We start from the raw sequence: 18,368 nt of genomic DNA, 5'->3' as shown, positions 1-18,368 counted from the left end.
GCTCCTGTGGGCCCATGCGTCATTCCCATCACACAGATTTAACACTGAGACCCTGACAGTTGCTGTCTGCCTCTCCTGTTGCCACCGGGCAGCTGGCGGCTCCAGCTGGCTGGCTCCCAGGAGGGGGCACGGCCTTGGGGGAAGTGTCTGAGGTTCTGCCCTGCTCCCTCACAGGGGGCCTTGGGGCCCTGGCTGCCCAGCATGTCAAGAGTCAGCCCCTACCCTTGGGCTTGTCTCAGCATCTGGAAACAAGGACACCTGGGTTCTCACCAGGGCCCAGCTTAAAAAAGAGACCTCTGTGGACTTCCCTGGCAGTCCAGTGGTTAAGACTCTGCACTTCCAATGCAGGGTGCATGGGTTCGATCCCTGGTCAGGAGAACTAAGATCCCACATGCCACTAGGTGTGGCAAAAAAAAAAAAAAAGGAACTTCTGTAGTTTGCCACCTAACTGATTGGCTCCCAGGGGTGGAGGTGGCAGTGTCCCACTGCGACAGCGCCAATGTCTCTTCAGACCCCAGGTTGGGAGGCAGCCGCTTCTGGGGTGGGGGACAGGCAGGACTTGGTGATTCCTGTCTGACAGGAACCTGGCTTCAGGGACTGGGTCTAGGAGCAGAGATAGGGCTGAGGGCCCAACACAGGGTCCCACTCTGTCCTTCTACCTGCCCTGGGGATTGTGGTTCCCCTCGGGCCTCCATCATTCTTGGTATGAAGCAGGACACCCTCAGGGAGGGAAGGCGTAAGGGGTGCATTTCCGGCAGGGGCACTTGGAAAGGAGAGCCTGGGCTGGGGTTTAAAGGGTCCAGGGTCAGGGTGACTGGACTGTGGGAGAGCAAGGAATTCTGACTGGGGGAGACAAGTGAAGACATTGGTTGGCTCTGGTGAGGACCCTTGACTCTGGAACACGGGCAAGAATGCCTGGCTGGAGGGGCTTGGGGAGGACGCCCGAAGTTGGGATGAAAGGCGAGGCCCATGGTTGGGAGGCACAGAGGGGCATGATGAGGGCACCTGGAGAGGAGTGGGCATTGTGAGGACTCCCTGATCTCCCACCCAGCCTTGGGAGAGGCTGCTCCTTCCCTGCAGGCCCTCCTAGTGCGGTCCACCCAGGAGGCAGGGAATGCCCTTCACGAGCCCTGGACCCAGCTGCAGGCCCGCCTTTTGCACTGCAGCCTCCTCGGTGAGCAGAGGGCAGTGTGCGCGCTTGAGAGGCCCTGGAGGGACCCGAGATGACCATGGGTCTCAGGCCACCCGTCCCCCTCCTACACCCCAGGGTGTGCAAAGTAGGGCGGTTCACACTGTGAGGAGGGACCTCAGGAAGGGCCCCCCCCTTGTTGGATCCAAGCAAGCCTTTCCCACGTCTTTCCCCTCCCCCCAGGAGTGCGCGCTCCCCTGGCCGAGCGTGGGAAGAGCTTGGTCAACTGGCCCACGCCTTGCTCACTCGGTCGCGCGGCCCCACCTGGGCCCCTCCTGCACCTAATTTTTCCATGAGAAATTTGGCATGAGAAAACCTACGTTCACGAACGCGGGTGGGTGCGCGGCGCTGGACCACGGGGACTCGGCATCGCCTGGTCCCACCCCAGCCCCTCCTCGCGCGACCCTATCCTCAGTGGAGAAGACGCAAGGCCGGGGAGTGTTCGGGAAAGCCTTCAACCAGAGCTACAACCTGCTGTGCACAGCTGCCAGCACAGCCCGGCCCGGACCCTCTCGCCGCCCTGCGGTCAGCTGCGCCGCTGAAGGGCCCCAGCCCGCGACCGCAAAGGCGAAAGTGAACAGGCTTCAGTGTCCCGGCTTTATTGCAAACTCGGGCTGCGCGCGGTAGACGATACACTGGACTCCAGGCAGGGCCTAGGCCGAGGGAGGGACGAGGCTCGAGGGGAGCGGGAGCTTGTCCTAAGCCAAAGGGGCGGGGCTCAAGGGTGAGCCTTGGCCAAAGGTGTGGGTGGGTCGCAAGCCTGGGCCAAAATTCTAGGGCTCTAAGGGGTCTGAGACGAAGCCACAGGGAGCCGGACTCCAGGAGGAGGGGAGGGGGAGATCTAAGACAAAGATGTACAAACTGAGGGACGGATCCTAAGGCAGGAGTGGGGCGGGTGGGCAGGGCTAGGGTCTGGCTCAGTGGAAGGTCTCCACCTCTACCACGGTCCAGTCACCCTGCGGGGAAGTCACGTCATCCGGGGAGAAGCTAGTGACTGAGGTGATGCTGGCGCGGGACTCGTCCAGGGGAGACAATAGTTCGGCCCAGCGGCCCAGTTCGGCGTCGCTGAGCGCAGTGCGGGCTCCCCCCGCGCTGCCGGCACCCCCCGCGTCCCCTGAGCCACCGGTGCCGCCCGCGGCACCCTCGGCCGCAGCTAGCAGCAGCGTCCGGCTCAGCAGGTGCTGCACGACGCTCGCCTGCAGCGCCCCCAGCGGCAGCTCGCCCAGACGCGCCGGCTTCGCTCCCCGCGAAGCCGCTCCAGCCCCGGCCCCAGCCCCAGCCGCCGCCTTCCCACCGCCCGCGCCAGACCCGGGCCCCGGATCCAGCGCGCCTGTGGCGGGAGTTGCCGACTCGGGCCCTTCAGCCTCGTAGATGGTGCACAAGCCGTCAGCAGAGCCCGACCCGGCAGCAGGAGACCAAGGCAGGGGCGCCCCTGCGGGGAGAGGAGCCAGACTGGGCAAAGGGAGCGGGAAGCCCCGCCCCTGAACGAGACCCCGCCCCTTCCGTCAACTCCGCCCTCAGACCCAACTGTCCTGCCCCCGAGTTGCAAAGCCTCGCCTCCAACCTCGCCCCTCCTACTGGTCCGCAGTGTCCGGAGGGCTGCTTACCTGAGGTGCCGCGGATGGCCAGCGGCGGAGCGGAACCTCGGCTCCAGGCGGCCGGGTGGCAGGCGGCGAGCTCCGCATCGGCGGGCGGGGAGGTTGCGGCGCCGCCCTCGGGCCCACTGTCGTAGCCGCGCAGCTCTTCGGGCGTGCTCGTGGCGCTGCTGCTGTGGCCCGCCAGGTCCGGGCCGCTCAGCGTACTGGACGGGCTGCGCGAGGGTGGCGGCGGTGGCCCCGGGGCCAGCGCCAGGGTCAGCCGTGGGCCCGAGATTGGGGCATCGGGACCCGGGGTTGGGGGGCGGCGTGGGGCTTGCAGAGGGGGTGAGGCAGGGGGAGAGGGAGGGGTCTGCAAAGCGGGCAAGGCCAGGGAAGGTGGAGCCCGCGGAGGGGGCGAGGCCAGGGGAAGGGGAGGATCTTGCAGAGGGGGTGAAGCAGGGGGAGAGGGAGGAACTTGCAGAGGGGGTAAAGAGGGGGGAGAGGGAGGGGCCTGCAGAGGAGGTGAGGCCAGAGAAGGTGGAGCCCGAGGAGGGGGCGCGGCCAGGGGAGAGGGAGGGTCTTGCAGAGGGGGTGAAGCAGGGGGAGAGAGAGGGGCCTGCAGAGGGAGCGAGGCCAGAGAAGGTGGAGCCTGCAGAGGAGGCAAGCTCTGAGGAGAGGGAGCGGCCTGAAAGGGAGGCGTGGCCAGAGAAGGTGGAGTGTGTGTGGGGGGCACGGCCAGTGGAGGAGGGGCCTGCAGAGGCTGTGAGGCCAGAGATAGTGTCTGTATAGGAGGAGTGGCCTGTAGAGGGGGAGTGGCCAGAGGCGTGGCCAGGGGAGAGGGTGAGCCTAGAGGAGGAGCACCTGGCAGAGAGAGTGTGGTCAGACGAGAGGAAGGGGGAGAGGTCTGTGGAGGGGATGTGGCCAGAGAAGGGTCCTGTGTGGGAGGCGTGGCCAGTGTATAAGGCGTGGCCTGAAAAGGTGGAGACAGAGAAGGACCGGCCTGCGGAGGGGGCGTGGGCAGAGCAGAAGGAGCCTGAAGAGGGGGTGTGGTTAGGGAAGAAGACGGGTTCCTCAGAGATGTTGCTTGAGATAGAGGGGCTTGTAGAGGGGCAGTGGCTGGTGGCAGAGGACCCGACAAAGGAGGTGTGGCCAAGGGAGAGGGGAGAGCTGGAAAAGGGGGTAAAGCCAAAGACGCTTCGGTGGGGGGCATACTCTGCAGAGCGGGTGAAACTGATGGAGGGACTGATGCCAGAAAAGTGGCCGTGGCCAAGGAAGAGGCGGATACCTCCGGAAAAGATGTACCCAGATGTGCTGGGGGAGCTTGCAAAGGAGGTGTGGCCGGTGGAGAGGGGAGGGTCGGCAGAGAAGGTGGAGCAGAGGGAGGAGGGGCTAGTGGAGGGGGCGTGGCCAATGGGTGGATATGGGCCTGGGGAGGGGGCGTGGTCGGTGGAGATGGTGGGAGCGAGCCCCTCAAGGGAGTGTCTGTGATATGGGAAGGAGGTGCAATAGGACAGGGTAGGGAGGAGGTGGCCAAAGGAGGAGAAAAGCCCCGTGCGGGGACTGCGCCCTTCCTTGGGGGTGTGGCCTGCGGGGGGCGTAGAGCCTGCAGTCCTCTGGACTTGGGCTGCGAGGGATGCCCCAGAGCCCGGGGTGTTCCAGCCGGGGAAGCCCCGGAGCGGGCTGGGGAGGACAGAGGAGTGGCGCTGGAGGCCAGGGGGCGCAAGGTTGGCCTCTGGAGGCCCCCGCCGGCGCTGGGTCGCCTCCTGGTGGCAGGGCTCGGCTCCGCGGCGCTGCGCTCTGGGGCGCTGCTCACTGATTTCCTGGAAGCCTCGGTCGGGGGCCGGGGCCGGGCACTCGGAGCTGCCCGGGGGACACCCACCTCAGCGCCCGCAGCCCGGGATCGACGGGAGATGGCCGAGGAGGAGACGGCTGGAGTGGACCCAGAAGAGTCTGGGGACAAAGCAGAAAACCGAAGGGTCGCCGATCCTTCTAGGCTGGTCCCCCTCACATCCGAGGAACCCCCTTCCTCCCCAGATCACATACCTCTCCGTGCCCCAGCGCTCAGGGCGCTCCTTCTGGGCCCTTCAGGGGCTTTTCCTCTGGCCACAGGTTCCTCACCTGGGGGCCGGAGCCCCTTCTGCCCAAGAGGGCCTGGCCTGGGGACAAAAGGGTCTGCGCTCAGGACAGCGCTCCAGCTCCTTGTTTCGTCTCCCAAGTCTACATTTCCCCGTGGGTGAGGACATATGCCCTCTCTGCCAACCAATAATAGCTTTCACCAATTTGCACCCAGTGATGAGCAAGTACTCCCACACACTTTAATTAAAAGCTTCCAGATGGAGACACTAACCCTTGCCCAAGGCAACAGGGGAGAGGGGGCTTGTTACCTGGTGGGCCCGCTGGCATGCCCCAAGCTAGAGATACAGCCTGGGCCTGGGGTCTTCGCAGGGGCCCGCTCCCCTCTCCCAGCTGCTGGGGGCCTGGAGGCTGTGGGGGGAAGGCCGAGTCAACGCAGGTGCCCCGGAAAGGAAGGGGAGGCTGGTGCCTCAGAGGAGAGGGGGGCAAGAAGATGGGGTCCGAATCAGGGAAAGAGGCTGGAGTACCTGGGCTCCGGGGGCCTGTCCCAGCACTCCGCGGTGGTCCCCCCCGGGGAGTAGCCTCCGGGAGAGCGGCTCCCCGGCTGCCCCCCGCTCGCTCTGCCAGAGGCCCTCGGCCTGAAGCTCCAGCTGCTCCCAGAACTCGAAGAGCCGCGCTGGTTACGGGGGGAAGGGGTCGCGGAGACCCTGGGGGCTTGGGGGTCGGAAGGTTGGGAGGGCGAGAAGAGGGCGTCCGACCGGCGGCCCCTGCCCTGGACTTGTCCCTCTTGTCCATCTCGCACCTGATGAGGAGACAGACCGATCAGCATCCCAGGTCCTGGACAGCTACGCTGCCTGCAGGGATCTGGGTCCTGGCACCTCTCGGCTCTTTCCCCAGCGTCGCCACCCATGCGCGCCCAAACCTCTGCCTGGATCCACTTCCTTCCCACCCACCCACCACTCACCAGCGCAGCTGCTCATGGTTGTCCCCAAGTCCCACCCTCACCGCCTTCCTCCAGGCCATGCCAGCCTCAGCCAACCCCCTGCTCCCTCTCAGGACCGGAGATCCACCCCCCTACCCCTCGCCCCCTCAGGGACCCTGACCACCAGCGTCGGGACAGGGGGCTGCCACAGGTTCCAGATGAAGGGGACGGGAGCACACGCCCAGGTCCCCCTCGCCAGCCACCAGCGCCGTCCCGGAGGGATGTCGGCACCTGCCGGGAGGAGGAGCGGCCCTGGCTGCCCGCGCACGGGCTCGGGGAGACAAAGAGCCGCGTCCCGAGCCCTTCCCCTCCCCCAGCTGGGCCCTGGTCCGCGCCACCCTTCCACCTGCTCGAGCCGAGCTCACCTTGGGCTCCGGCCTCCCGCCGCTCCACGCTGGGTCGCCTGGGGTGGGGCAGGGTGGGAGCGCCGCGGCGGCCGCGAGCAGAGGGCAGGCGAGGGGAGGGGGCGGCGGGCGGCGGCGCGGGGAGGCCGGACGGCCCCTCGGCGGCGGGCGGGGGAGCAGGGGCCGCGCGCGCTGGATGCAGACCCGGCAGGCAGAGGCGGGAGCGCGCCGAGTAGGGCGGCCGGGAGCGCGTAGGAGGGAGGGGCTGCTTCTCCGCGGCTGCGCCTGAGGACCCCAGACACCCAACCGGTCGGGCTTCGGGGGGAATCCCTTGGGGTCCCGAACTCAGCCTAACCTCCTCTCCCCACCCCCTGCCATACACACCTGCCCCGGCCCCCACCCCAACTGCTTGGCGACCAAGGCCCGCCTGGACGCGGATAGGTTGGGCCCTGGCAACCAGGGGGCGGGACCATTGCGCCTCGTGCCCAATTGACCAATCCGGCCGCTCGGTGTCCCAGGCCCTGTCCTCGCTTTTGCGACCGCAGAGGCAGGCCCCCCAGGATTCTTGGGGCTTCCGCCCCTCTCATACCCAAAGGGTTTTCACAGACCCCAGGAAACCCCGTACCTGGTTGGGCTAGGGGGACTGGTGGGAGAATGCAGCCCTGGGAATGTAGGGGTAGACCCCAGATTTGGGGGAAGAGAGGAAGAAAGGACAAGAGCGAGAGACGGAGGATGGTGAGAGATGACCCAGCCTTCTGCAGGGCAGAGCACCCCCCCCCACTCGCCACACCCTCCCAGGTCACACGAAGTCAAGTCAGCAAAGGCTTCCTGGCAGAGCCGGGATTTGTGGGGATGAGATTATGGGGGGCCTGGAGGTATAAAAACGGGTGCAAGAGGAGCCGAGGAGATCCCGTCTGAGGTTTCCCAGCCCAACCTGAGGGAGTAAGAGGTGTCATTTTGGTGACCCGCCAAACTGGTGCAGAGGCCTCATGGAGGACCTTGGTAGGGGACTGTGGCATTGAGGGGGTTGAAGCAAGAAGAGGAAGATGGCCATCCTCAGCTGCCCACAGCTGGCCAACAGTGCCAGGTGCCCTCTTGCACCTCTGCTTATACTCAAGGCCACATGGCTCCCCACACACACACTCACACACACTGTGCTCTCTGCCCCCAAGCCCCATCTCTTCAGACTCTTAGCCACTCACTACCCCATCCCAAAGAACCAGCTCCTTCTGCCTCACCCCTTCCCCCATCACATTTGTACATACATACACAAACACAGAGTATCCACCGTACGATTCCATTTATATAATGTTCTGGAAAACACAAGCTAATCTATAGTGACAGAAAGCGAATCAGTGGTTGTTGGGGACCACCGGGGGAGGGAAACTTTTGAACCACCAATTGAAGCCACTCTGATTGATTCCTGACCCTCAGAAACTATGTGAGACAATAAATTCTTGTTGTCTTAAGGTGCTAGGTTTGGGGGCAATTTGTTACACAGCACAGTAATATGTAACTACCTCAGGCTCAGAAAACCTTAAAAGCTGGGTATAAAATATCAAGTGTTGTTGAGAATGTGGAGAAATTGGAACAGTTGTACTGTTGGTGGGAATGTAAAATGGTGCAACCACTGTGATTCCACTTATATGGGGTCCCCAGAGGATTCAAATTCATAGAGATGGATGGTAGAATGGTGGATGCCAGGAGCTAGGGAGAGGAATGAGGAATATGAGTTCAATGGGGACAGAGTTTCAGTTCTGCAAAACAAAAAACGTTCTGAAGATGGATGGTGGCGATGGTTGCCCAACACTGAATGTACTTAATGGCCCTGAACTGTAAACTTAAAAATAGTTAGGATGACAAATTCTATGTTATGTGTGTGTTCTACCACAATTGTTTAAAACCTGGACAGTGTCCATGCGGGAAAACTCACAAACTACCTGTGGGAATGTAAAGGGGGCAGGCTTTCTGGAGGACAGCTGGAGAGCATTGTATGCGTGTCATATGACTGAGACATTCCACTCAAGCGTCTGTACCTGTGGCAGTGCCATACAGCTCCTTCCGTATCTCCTGAGCACCCAGAGTCCCCACCCGCAGGAAAGTCAGAAGTGTCAGGGCCTTAACACTCCCTCCATCCCCCTCTCCAGAGCAGCCCTCAGCCAGGACAGGCAGGAGCTGGTACATCAATGCTTCAACTCCCTCACCTCTTGGGTGGGAAAACTTGGAGGTGTGTCCTCCACCATCTCCCAGAGCTCCCCAGCACAATGGAACCCCAGTTGCCTATATTGGCAGCCTGCTCCTTCACCCTCATTAACACTACTGGCTTCCTTCCCTTCCCCACTGCCTCACCTTCCAGAGAAACTATTTGCATCTAATTCCTTGCCTCAGGATCTGCATCTAGAAGGGCCCGAACTAAGCATCCATCCGTCCATCATTTACTGAATGCCCACTGTGTGCCAGGCACCATCCCAAGTGCTGGGGACACAGTAGGGAACAGAAGAGACACGTGTCTGGGGATCATGGGGCTTCGATTCCAGTCACCACAGAGACTCTTGCACAAGTGCGCAAAGCGTCGTTTATGAAAACACTTATCCCACTTATAAAGCCGGAAACAAACCGCCAGGGTATGGATCTCAAGGAGCGTCTCCCGAGGCTAAAGGAAAGGGAGAAACTATTCACCTCAAAAGGCCCCTGCCCCCTTGCTACCACCTCACCTCACCCTACTTTGTTATACACACAGCATTTGTCACAAGCTGACATTACCTTGTTCCTTACTTATTTGCTTCCTTATCTCTGTCTCCGCCAACAGCACTCCACCCCCAATCCACACACACAGCAATAGAGCAGAAGCTCTGAGAGAGAAGGTTTGCCTTTGGGTAGCCTGTGGCCGAGCCCACAGGGACTTCTTCAAGGGTCGCGCCCATTGCAGGGTTTCACAGGGGAACTGAAGCTTAGGGGATCCCAACCCTCAAGGTTTCGGAGTGTCTCTACCCTGGTGAACTTGTTTTCTTTTTCCCCATGGGAGATGGGGCCTCCCTCTGCCACCTGGTCCAGGTCCCCTCTCCCTTGAGTTTTGCAGACAGGGCAGACCAAGGTCAACTGTCGCCTAAGACCCAGCTCAGGCCTCCCAAAGTGGGGAGGAAATCATGGTGTGGAGGGGAGGCAGAGTCTCCCTTTGAGAAGCCGGCCTCCCAGACCGGACTCCAACCCCGGCTCCCAGAGCCCTCTGACCCCCGTGCCCAACCCCACCAGGACCCGGGAGCGGCTCACTCCCTCTCCTCCCCCAGTGGAGAGCTTCCCCTGGCTGGGTGGTCAGAGCAGGAAGGGGGAAGCGCCGTGCCCTCTCTTGGGCCCTGGTCACTGATTCCTTGGGTGAGCCTCCAGGCCAGGTAGCTGCACCTGGGAGTGAAGGGAGGAGGAGGGGAAGGAGGACTTCCACGCGTTCCTGACAAGGTCTATGCAGCTGGGCTCCCGGAAGCGTGCCTTCAGGTCGGCTTTGGGAGCCCAGCGCCTCCAGCCCTCCTCAGTTTCCCCCGTGCCAGGTTTGCCTCACTGAAGCGGAGCCCAGAATTCTACGGTCCCCGCTCCTCCGACCAGCCCCTCGCCCACCTCGGAGACACCAGGATTAGGATCGCCCTCCTCCCGCGATCCCGCGGTACCAGGAGTCGGGGGCGACCTGTGAGCGCCCTAAGGGAGGCGGGGCCGAGACGGCTGGTGGGCGGCGCCTGGCGGGGCGGAGCTGCTCCCGGCTCCTGTCCAGGTCGCCCGCCCTCCCGCCCTGACTCACCCAGCCTGTCCCGCGAACTCTGCGGGAGTCCCGGCCGCTCCGCTCCCAGAGACACAGGAGTTGGAACAAGCGTCCGGCCCGTGAGGTGAGTAGGTGGCTCTCCGCCCCTGGGGACCAGGTGGCGGGGTGAGGATCTGGCCCACGGGAGGACCGCCCCAGGTGCGGCTGGCCCTGTGACCTGAGCCCAACGCCGTCTGGGGCACAGAAGGAGCTGGGGGGTGGGCTGGGGGGGTGCAGAGAGAGGCCCCGCCGTGGCCAGCCCAAGGGCGCCCGTCAGGGAGCCCGGCAGGCCTGGCCAAGGACGGAGTGAAGATAAACAGGCTGGGGTCCACCCGAGGGTCTTGACCGTGCTCCCCTCTCCTCCGCTGCTGACGACTCAACCCTGTGAGCCCCTCAATTCCCAGAACCCTACCACTTGGGAGCCTCACCAGGCTGTCCCTTCTGGGACTCTTGAACCTCAAGACTCCCCAGACGCCCCTAGTCCTGGCAGGACAGCTTGGAAAAGTACTGGGTTGGGAGTCCCCAGGCCTGGGGCCCAGAGCAGGATCCGCCACTACGGGGCCACCCTCCCCCACCCAGGCCACGGTTTCTCACTTGTGTAAAAGTCCAGAGTTGGACCCTGTGTCCTCCAAGACCCATTTCAGGGCTGACAACAGTCACTGTTGCTTCTTTGCCCCTTAGCATGGGCTGTGGGTGGGAACGGTGTGGGATGGCGCGCTGGTCCAGGAGCACCCGCCACCGCCACGTGGTCAGAGGCAAGCTGGGGGCTTGGGGAAGGCCTGAGAGGGAAGCAGAAGCAGGGTGAGGCATGGGTGAGTGGAGCTAAGGCTGGGTAGGGGGCATGTTCCTGGCCCTAGGCTCAGCCTGCTGGGCAGAGCAGACGTCCTCCCTCCATTTCTTCTGCCTGAAGGAACCCCTTCTGAGGTTCTTTTGGCAAAGATGCTTCAACTCAGCGAGACGTTCTCGCTCAACAACGTGATCAGACAGACGGGACTTGGGGGAGTCTCGCCTCGAATGCCACGTGTCACAAGCTGTGACACGTTGAGCAAGTTATTTCACTCTCCTGAGTCTGGAAAAGGAGGGTCCCAACATCCACACTCCCAGAGCTGGGATAAAACGAGACACTGACGGCATCTGGTGGTTATAAGTTCTCTGCTCCCACACCCCCATGAAGCCTTCTCCCCAAGCCCTCCCACCAGCCCTGTTCAGACACAGGGGGGCCAGCCTTGTGTCTGGGGAAACTTAATGGCAGGTTCGGGACGATCAAGATTGAGTCGTGGAGGCAGATAATGATAACCCCATGTCTGCTTCTGAGGCTGTTGCGTATACACTTTGCTCTGTGGGTGCATCCCCTGGGCCATCTGCTGGGGACCCTGGGTGTGTCTCTGCCTTCTTGCCTTTGATTGTGGACCCGGGATGGCCAGTGGGGAGCTTCCACCATTATGAGATGGGTCCTGAAGGGTGGCAAGGACTCGGGGGCAGGCAGTTCGTCCCTGCCTGTCTGTGTGGCATTTTTGCTAACAGTTACCATTCTCAGGTGAAGCAGCTAAGCAGTGTCCCTCGCAGGGGTAGGTGGCCAGGGCAGGGAGAACAGTGGGTGGCCAGAACTGGAAGAGGGCATATGGCCGGCTCCCTGGTCCTGGGTCTCTCCTCAACTTAGTGTGTACTTACCCTTTGTACACACATGCCCTGAGGTGCACGCTCCAGAATGCCCCCAGGGTGTCCCTTTCGGTGTCTGCAATTTGGCTCCTGGGGGCTGTTGAGCTGCCCTGAGTGTGTTTCTAGCAGATTCCCTGGTGTTTGAGCCTGTGACGCATGGGAGGCATCTTTACTCGGCTTATTGTTTAGGACAGGGTGTGAAACTGAGCACGAGGGATGAGCCCTTGGGTGAGGGATCCTGTGCTCTGTCTGCACACCCCCTTGCATGTGCCGGCTGCTGGGTGAGTCAGGGCCTGAGTCAGGAGGCCCCGGAGACTGGGTGTGGGCAGGCGTGTCCCTGTCCCTTACATATTATCCCTGGTACTGAGGTGGGAGCCTCTGATGGGATTAAGGGGATTAAGGACTGCCCCGACTTCAGCCTGGCGGGTGGGGCCTGCATCCCATATCCCCCGCCCACTTCCACCTTGTCCTCACTCAGGAGTAACCCTAAGGCCTTCAAGGGTTGTGGAGACCAAAAAGGGAGGCAAGGAGGTGTCAGAGCGATTGACTGAGGTGTGGGACAGAGGCCAGTTTCCCTCCCACCCAGGAGACGGGTGGGAGGCTGGAGGACCAGCTGGTGGCCCAGATGCCTCCCTTCTTTGCCCAGCCTGTGCCCAGTGACAGGCTGTCAGGATGAGGACCGCAGGCCGCAGGAAACCTGCCTGATATAAAACAAGATCTTTATATTTGGGAGCATGGATGCTGGGGAGGGGGGCAGACGCCTAGGAGCCCCCCCAGAGGCGGCGAGGGGCTTGCTGCCTCCCTTTCCTTCGCCCCTCCAGCCTCGGAGGTGGGGGAAAAGGCTCCCGACTGCCTGTCGGGGAGGGTGATGTCCCAGCCCGTGGCCCACGCCCCCGTGTGACTTGCGCCTAGTTGTCTGTATCTGGAATAATGATACCTTGGTCTAAAATGAAAGCCTGGGACAGACAGAGTGGGCTGGCCGCCCAGGAGCCTGGCAGCCCAGCCCTGTCCCAGTCGTAGGTGTCACCCTGGCTCTCTCCCTGTGAGTTTTCCATTTCCTGATCCTCTGCCCTGTCCTTGCGCCCCCCCTGCCCCTGACTCTCAGAGGCCAGGTCTCTGTTTTCTGCCGCAGATCCTAGGCACTTGCCCCACTAGAAACCCAGGTGTCCTAGTCACTCCCACCCCCCAGGGCTGACCAGCCTTCAGCTTTGCCACTCCCTGCCCCTGGGGCCCGAAACCAGAGCCAGGCTCCAGCCAGGCTCCAGCCGGCTTTTCCGGTTGGAGGTTGGAGGTGGTGCCCGGAGCGCCCCTGAAGGGGGTGCGGGGCCCATGCCCCGGAAGTCTCCGTGTCTCTGGGACTCTCTCTGGTCCAGTGGTGGAGGGAGCCGGGGCTGGCCGCCTGGATACCGGGTACCTGGGGTCAGAGAAGCAGAGCGAAGTGTTTCCAATTGGCGTCAAGGGTGGGAGGAGATGCCTGGGCCCCGGGAGAAGGCCACACGGGCAAGCTGTGGGGCAGCGGCCCCGTGGACTGCCCCTCCTGAGCTCTGAGGGCAAGCAGAGTCCGACCGAGGCAGGGGTCCCTGGGAGCAGAGGTGGTGAGGACAGTAGTTGCCCGGCTCCAGGAAGGAGGCGAGGTCTGTGGGGGGAGGGGAAGGAAGCGCACAGCTTGTGGGTTCTGCCAGAGTTTGGCAGGGCCGAGCGCGGATTGGGAGCAGATGCGTGTGTCTGGCTCTTCTGGGGACCCGGCACCGGGCGCCCTTTCCTGAGGGTCTCTCTCTGCACCCTCCACTTCCCGCTCTCCCACAGGCGGGATGATTCCGGTGGCGGAGTTCAAGCAGTTCGCGGAGCACCAGCCCAACTTCAAGGTGCTCAAACCTTGGTGGGACGTGCTGGCCGAGTACCTCACCGTGGCTATGCTCATGATCGGGGTCTTCGGCTGCACCCTCCAGGTAAGGGGCGGGGCAGGGGCGGGGTCTCTAGGGGCGGGGTCTGGGAAGTTCCGGAAGTCTTCCGTTATCGTCTCTTAGTTCTGGAGACTGGAAGTCTGAAATCAAAGTGTTGACAGGGTTGGTTCCTTCCGAAAGCTGTGAGGGAGAATGTGTTCCACGGCTCCCTTCTAGACTCTGGTGGCCTCAGGCATTCCTTGGTTTACAGATAACGTTCTCCCTGTATCTTCAAAGCATCTTCTGTGTGTGTGTGTGTGTGTGTGTGTGTGTGTGTGTGTGTGTCTGTGTGTCTGTGTGTCTGTGTGAGTCTGTGTCCAGATTTCTCCCTTTTATAAGGCCAGAGTCCTATTGGGTTAGGGCCCACCCCCAATGACCTCATCTTAACTTGATTACATCTGCTCTGCAAAGACTATTTCCAAACAAGGCAACATTCACAGGTATTTGGGGGTTAGGACTTCAACATCTTTTCGAAGGACACAAATCAACCCAGCCCTTTTTTTCAGACAAAGTCCGACGCTCAGAGGTTTACTGACTCTTCCAAAGCTGGGGAACAAACTGGGGACAGTTGGGGGTTGATGGAAACCCCTCTTGCCTTCAGCCTGCTTCCTCCCCCACCCCACAACTTCCCAGGCCGCCCCAGATCCTTCACCATCTTTCACCCTCTCTCCCATCCCCAGGTGACACAGGACAAGATCATCTGTCTGCCCAGTCACGGACCCCGGGAGAACTTATCAGAGGCCCCGTGCCGGCAACTGCTGCTGCGGGGGGTCTCCGAGCACGTGGGGGACCTCCAGGAGTTGAGCGGCCTCAGGAACAACCTGGACCTGCAGCAGTACAGCTTCATTAACCAGCTCTGCTACGAGACGGCCCTCCACTGGTACGCCAAGTACTTCCCCTACCTGGTCGTCATCCACACGCTCAACTTCATGGTCTGCACCAGCTTCTGGTTCAAGTTCCCCGGCACCAGCTCCAAGATCGAGCACTTCATCTCTATCCTGGGCAAGTGTTTCGACTCTCCGTGGACCACGCGGGCCCTATCCGAGGTCTCCGGGGAGAACCACAAGGACCCTGCCGCCGCCGGGCGGGCAACGGTGACCATGGCAGCAGCGGCGGCAGGACCGGGGAAGGCAGGTGAGGGTGAGAAGGAGAAGATGCTGGCGGAGCCCGAGAAGGTGGTGACGGAGCCACCGGCTGTCACCCTGCTGGACAAAAAGGAGGGTGAGCAGGCCAAAGCCCTGTTTGAGAAGGTCAAGAAATTCCGCATGCACGTGGAAGAGGGGGACATCCTGTACACCATGTACATCCGGCAGACGGTGCTCAAGGTCTGCAAGTTCTTGGCCATCCTGGTCTACAACCTCGTCTACGTGGGGAAGATCAGCTTCCTGGTGGCCTGTACGGTGGACACCTCGGAGGTCACGGGCTATGCCAGCTTCTGCTGCAGCCACACCAAGGCCCACCTCTTCTCCAAGCTGGCTTTCTGCTACATCTGCTTCGTGTGCGTCTACGGGATCATCTGCTTCTACACACTCTTCTGGCTCTTCCACCGGCCCCTCAAGGAGTACTCCTTCCGGTCCGTGCGGGAGGAGACGGGCATGGGTGACATCCCCGACGTCAAGAACGACTTCGCCTTCATGCTGCACCTCATCGACCAGTACGACTCACTCTACTCCAAGCGCTTCGCTGTCTTCCTCTCCGAGGTCAGCGAGAGCCGCCTGAAGCAGCTCAACCTCAACCACGAGTGGACGACCGAGAAGCTGCGGCAGAAGCTGCAGCGCAACGCCTGCGGCCGGCTCGAGCTGGCCCTCTGCATGCTCCCGGGGCTGCCCGACACGGTCTTCGAGCTCAGCGAGGTGGAGGCCCTGCGGCTGGAGGCCATCTGTGACGTCACCTTCCCCCCAGGCCTCTCGCAGCTGGTGCACCTGCAGGAGATCAGCCTGCTCCACTCTCCGGCCAGGCTGCCCTTCTCCTCGCAGATCTTCCTGCGGGACCACCTGAAGGTCATCCGGGTCAAGTGCGAGGAGCTCCGAGAGGTGCCCCTCTGGGTGTTCGGGCTGCGCAGCCTGGAGGAGCTGCACCTGGAGGGGGTCTTCCCCCCGGAGCTGGCCCGGGCAGCGACCCTCGAGAGCCTCCGGGAGCTGAAGCAGCTGAAGGTGCTGTCTCTGCGGAGCAACGCCGGCAAAGTGCCCGCCAGCGTGACCGACGTGGCCGGTCACCTGCAGCGGCTCAGCCTGCACAACGACGGGGCCCGCCTGCTGGCACTGAACAGCCTCAAGAAGCTGGCGGTGCTTCGGGAGCTGGAGCTGGTGGCCTGCGGGCTGGAGCGCATCCCCCATGCCGTCTTCAGCCTGAGCGCACTACAGGAACTGGACCTCAAGGACAACCACCTGCGGTCCATCGAGGAGATCCTCAGCTTCCAGCACTGCCGCAAGCTGGTCACACTCCGGCTGTGGCACAACCAGATCGCCTATGTCCCCGAGCACGTACGGAAGCTCCGGGGCCTTGAGCAGCTCTATCTCAGCCACAACAAGCTGGAGACACTGCCCACCCAGCTCGGCATGTGCTCTGGCCTCCGCCTGCTGGACATCTCCCATAACGGGCTGCACTCCCTGCCGGCCGAGCTGGGCCTCCTCCAGAACCTGCAGCACCTGGCTGTCTCCTACAATGCCCTGGAGCTTCTGCCCGACGAGCTCTTCTTCTGCCGCAAGCTGCGGACGCTGCTCCTCGGCTACAACAACCTGAGCCAGCTCTCGCCCCAGGTGGGGGCCCTCGGGGCCCTCAGCCGCCTGGAGCTCAAGGGCAACCGGCTGGAGGCGCTGCCGGAAGAACTCGGCAACTGTGGGGGACTGAAGAAGTCGGGGCTCCTGGTGGAGGACACCCTTTACGAAGGGCTGCCGGCAGAGGTGCGGGACAGAATGGAGGTGGAGTGAAGCCAGGGAGGGGCAGGTTGCGGTAGAGGCCTTCCAAATGCTATCACCCTGGAATCTCTACTGTTATCTTCAAGGGAGGGGGCCAAGTGAGCCCAGGCCGGGACAGGAGGAGCAGACGTGCCAGGCTGGTGGAGCCCAAGGCAAGATCCTAGGATTGGTTTGCCTGGGAGGCTGTGGATCTAGGGTGGAACATCCTGGAGGGATTAACTCAGTCATAAGACTCTCAGAGCAAAACCACACCTGTGTCTTTGGCTAGCTTGCCTGCCCCCAGCCCTGGGCCAGAGCTGCTGCTCCCCCAACCCACTCCGAACATTCGGGCTCAATCAATGCCACATATGGGGGTGGGGCTCATCCCAATGGGATTTCAACCCTCTCTTCCTGACCAAAACAGCTTACATCTGGGGTTCTCTCCCAAGGAGGGGACACAGACGCAACGGACAAGCTCCCCCCTCCTCCACCTCCAACTTGGATGTTAATCCCCTATTTTTTTTTCATTTATTTATTTATTTTTTTGCGGTACGTGGGCCTCTCACTGTTGTGGCCTCTCCCGTTGCGGAGCACAGGCTCCGGACGCGCAGGCTCAGTGGCCATGGCTCACGGGCCCAGCCGCTCCGCGGCGTGTGGGATCTTCCCGGACCGAGGCACGAACCCGTGTCCCCTGCATCGGCAGGCGGACTCCCAACCACTGCGCCACCAGGGAAGCCCAATCCCCTATTTATAAGTTGTTTGCTATGGACACCTGAACTCAGAAAAAATGGTTTTCACATTTGGCTAGGCATCAAAGTCAACATCAAAACAAAACATCCCAGGCCCCACCCCTGAAAGACTGACTCAGGAGCTTTGCCTGGAGGCCAGGAACTTGCCGGTAAATATAAGCATCCCAGGTAATTCTGACAAAGACAGTCCCAGGCCTGTGTGTTGGAAAATGCTGACCTACAGAGTCAGATATCTGGGTGTCTAGAGTAGGGATTCTGAACTTTTGTTTAGATCCCTAGATGCTTTGAGAAACCTAATGAAAGCTGGGCACCTCCTTCCTCAGGAAAATGCTCACGTACGTGAAAAGTTCTGCAAACAACTTGAGGCAATCAACAGATTTCCCCAGATCCCCTAGAGGGCTGTTTATGGATATCCTAAGGATCGGAGACCCCAGGTTAAGAACACCTGCTGTGGAGGGTACATTTTTCTGAAGACAGGCTGGGACTTTGTCTTTCACATGTTCCCTATGCGAGGGAATGTATATCAGTGGGTGCTTAATAAATGATACTAACTATGAGAACTAGAATCTTGATCCTTGTGTCCACTCCTGTGAGTCTAAGCCTTCGATTCCACCAGACCAAGTACAGGGAAGTGGCGACAGTCACATTCCAGAATCAAGGGTATCAGTGCATCCCGGAAGCAGAGGCAGAGAGAGACCTCAGCTAACCAGGAGAAATCAGGTGGCATCGTCTGCCTAGGTTTTTTCCTGGAGAACTGCTCTTCCTCTACCTTCCCTGTTAGTCTCCCGGCTCCACAGTTTTGGATCTGCTCCACCTGTAAGTTGTCACCAGAGGAGTCGCCACAAGCCTTCAACGCCCATCACAGTGTCCCTGTGCTGGAGCGGGCAGGGCACAGCCTGCCCAACCCTGACCTCCTGGGATCACCACCTCCATGGTGTCTGCAAAATGCGAGCCTCCTCCTGGCACCAGAGAGCAGAGGCAAGGTGCTCTCCAGGGGCCCCAGGGTTCCAGATGGGGACATTTTCCCAGCACTCTTCAGACCAGCTAAAGAAAATGTGTAGGCCGCGGAGGCGCCAGGTAGAGGAACCAAACCCCGGGGCCTATCTTCTGCGTTGTCCAGGAGCTGGGAGCAAATTCTGGGGGCAGGGCAGTTGAGGGAAGTCTTAAA

The 18,368-nt window shown here is 61.5% G+C and overlaps 2 protein-coding genes across 4 annotated transcripts; one reads left to right on the top strand and one right to left on the bottom strand.

The window, feature by feature from the left end:
* Positions 1 to 1,772: 1,772 nt before the first annotated feature.
* On the bottom strand, positions 1,773 to 6,309 carry PRR36 (proline rich 36). Of its 2 annotated transcripts, none has more exons than XM_060145339.1 (6): positions 6,187 to 6,309; positions 5,367 to 5,641; positions 5,151 to 5,250; positions 4,810 to 4,922; positions 2,797 to 4,716; positions 1,773 to 2,621 (listed from the first exon to the last, which is right to left on the bottom strand). In XM_060145339.1, the coding sequence occupies exons 2-6, from the start codon at positions 5,632 to 5,634 to the stop codon at positions 2,107 to 2,109; spliced, it is 2,916 nt and encodes a 971-aa protein (XP_060001322.1). In that variant the 5' UTR covers positions 5,635 to 5,641; positions 6,187 to 6,309; the 3' UTR covers positions 1,773 to 2,106. The 2 variants fall into 2 exon arrangements, with proteins under 2 accessions (XP_060001322.1, XP_060001323.1); XM_060145340.1 differs by lacking the exon at positions 6,187 to 6,309 and adding an exon at positions 5,943 to 6,113.
* Positions 6,310 to 6,354: 45 nt separating this feature from the next.
* On the top strand, positions 6,355 to 17,760 carry LRRC8E (leucine rich repeat containing 8 VRAC subunit E). Of its 2 annotated transcripts, none has more exons than XM_060145341.1 (3): positions 6,355 to 10,037; positions 13,418 to 13,560; positions 14,235 to 17,760. In XM_060145341.1, the coding sequence occupies exons 2-3, from the start codon at positions 13,423 to 13,425 to the stop codon at positions 16,482 to 16,484; spliced, it is 2,388 nt and encodes a 795-aa protein (XP_060001324.1). In that variant the 5' UTR covers positions 6,355 to 10,037; positions 13,418 to 13,422; the 3' UTR covers positions 16,485 to 17,760. The 2 variants fall into 2 exon arrangements, with proteins under 2 accessions (XP_060001324.1, XP_060001325.1); XM_060145342.1 differs by lacking the exon at positions 6,355 to 10,037 and adding an exon at positions 10,159 to 10,336.
* Positions 17,761 to 18,368: the final 608 nt, after the last annotated feature.

The sequence above is a fragment of the Lagenorhynchus albirostris genome, chromosome 3 (genome assembly GCF_949774975.1).
Source record: "Lagenorhynchus albirostris chromosome 3, mLagAlb1.1, whole genome shotgun sequence".
Taxonomy (NCBI): domain Eukaryota; kingdom Metazoa; phylum Chordata; class Mammalia; order Artiodactyla; family Delphinidae; genus Lagenorhynchus; species Lagenorhynchus albirostris.
Note: the sequence above shows the minus strand (reverse complement) of the source record. Positions and strands in the feature narration are given on the sequence as shown.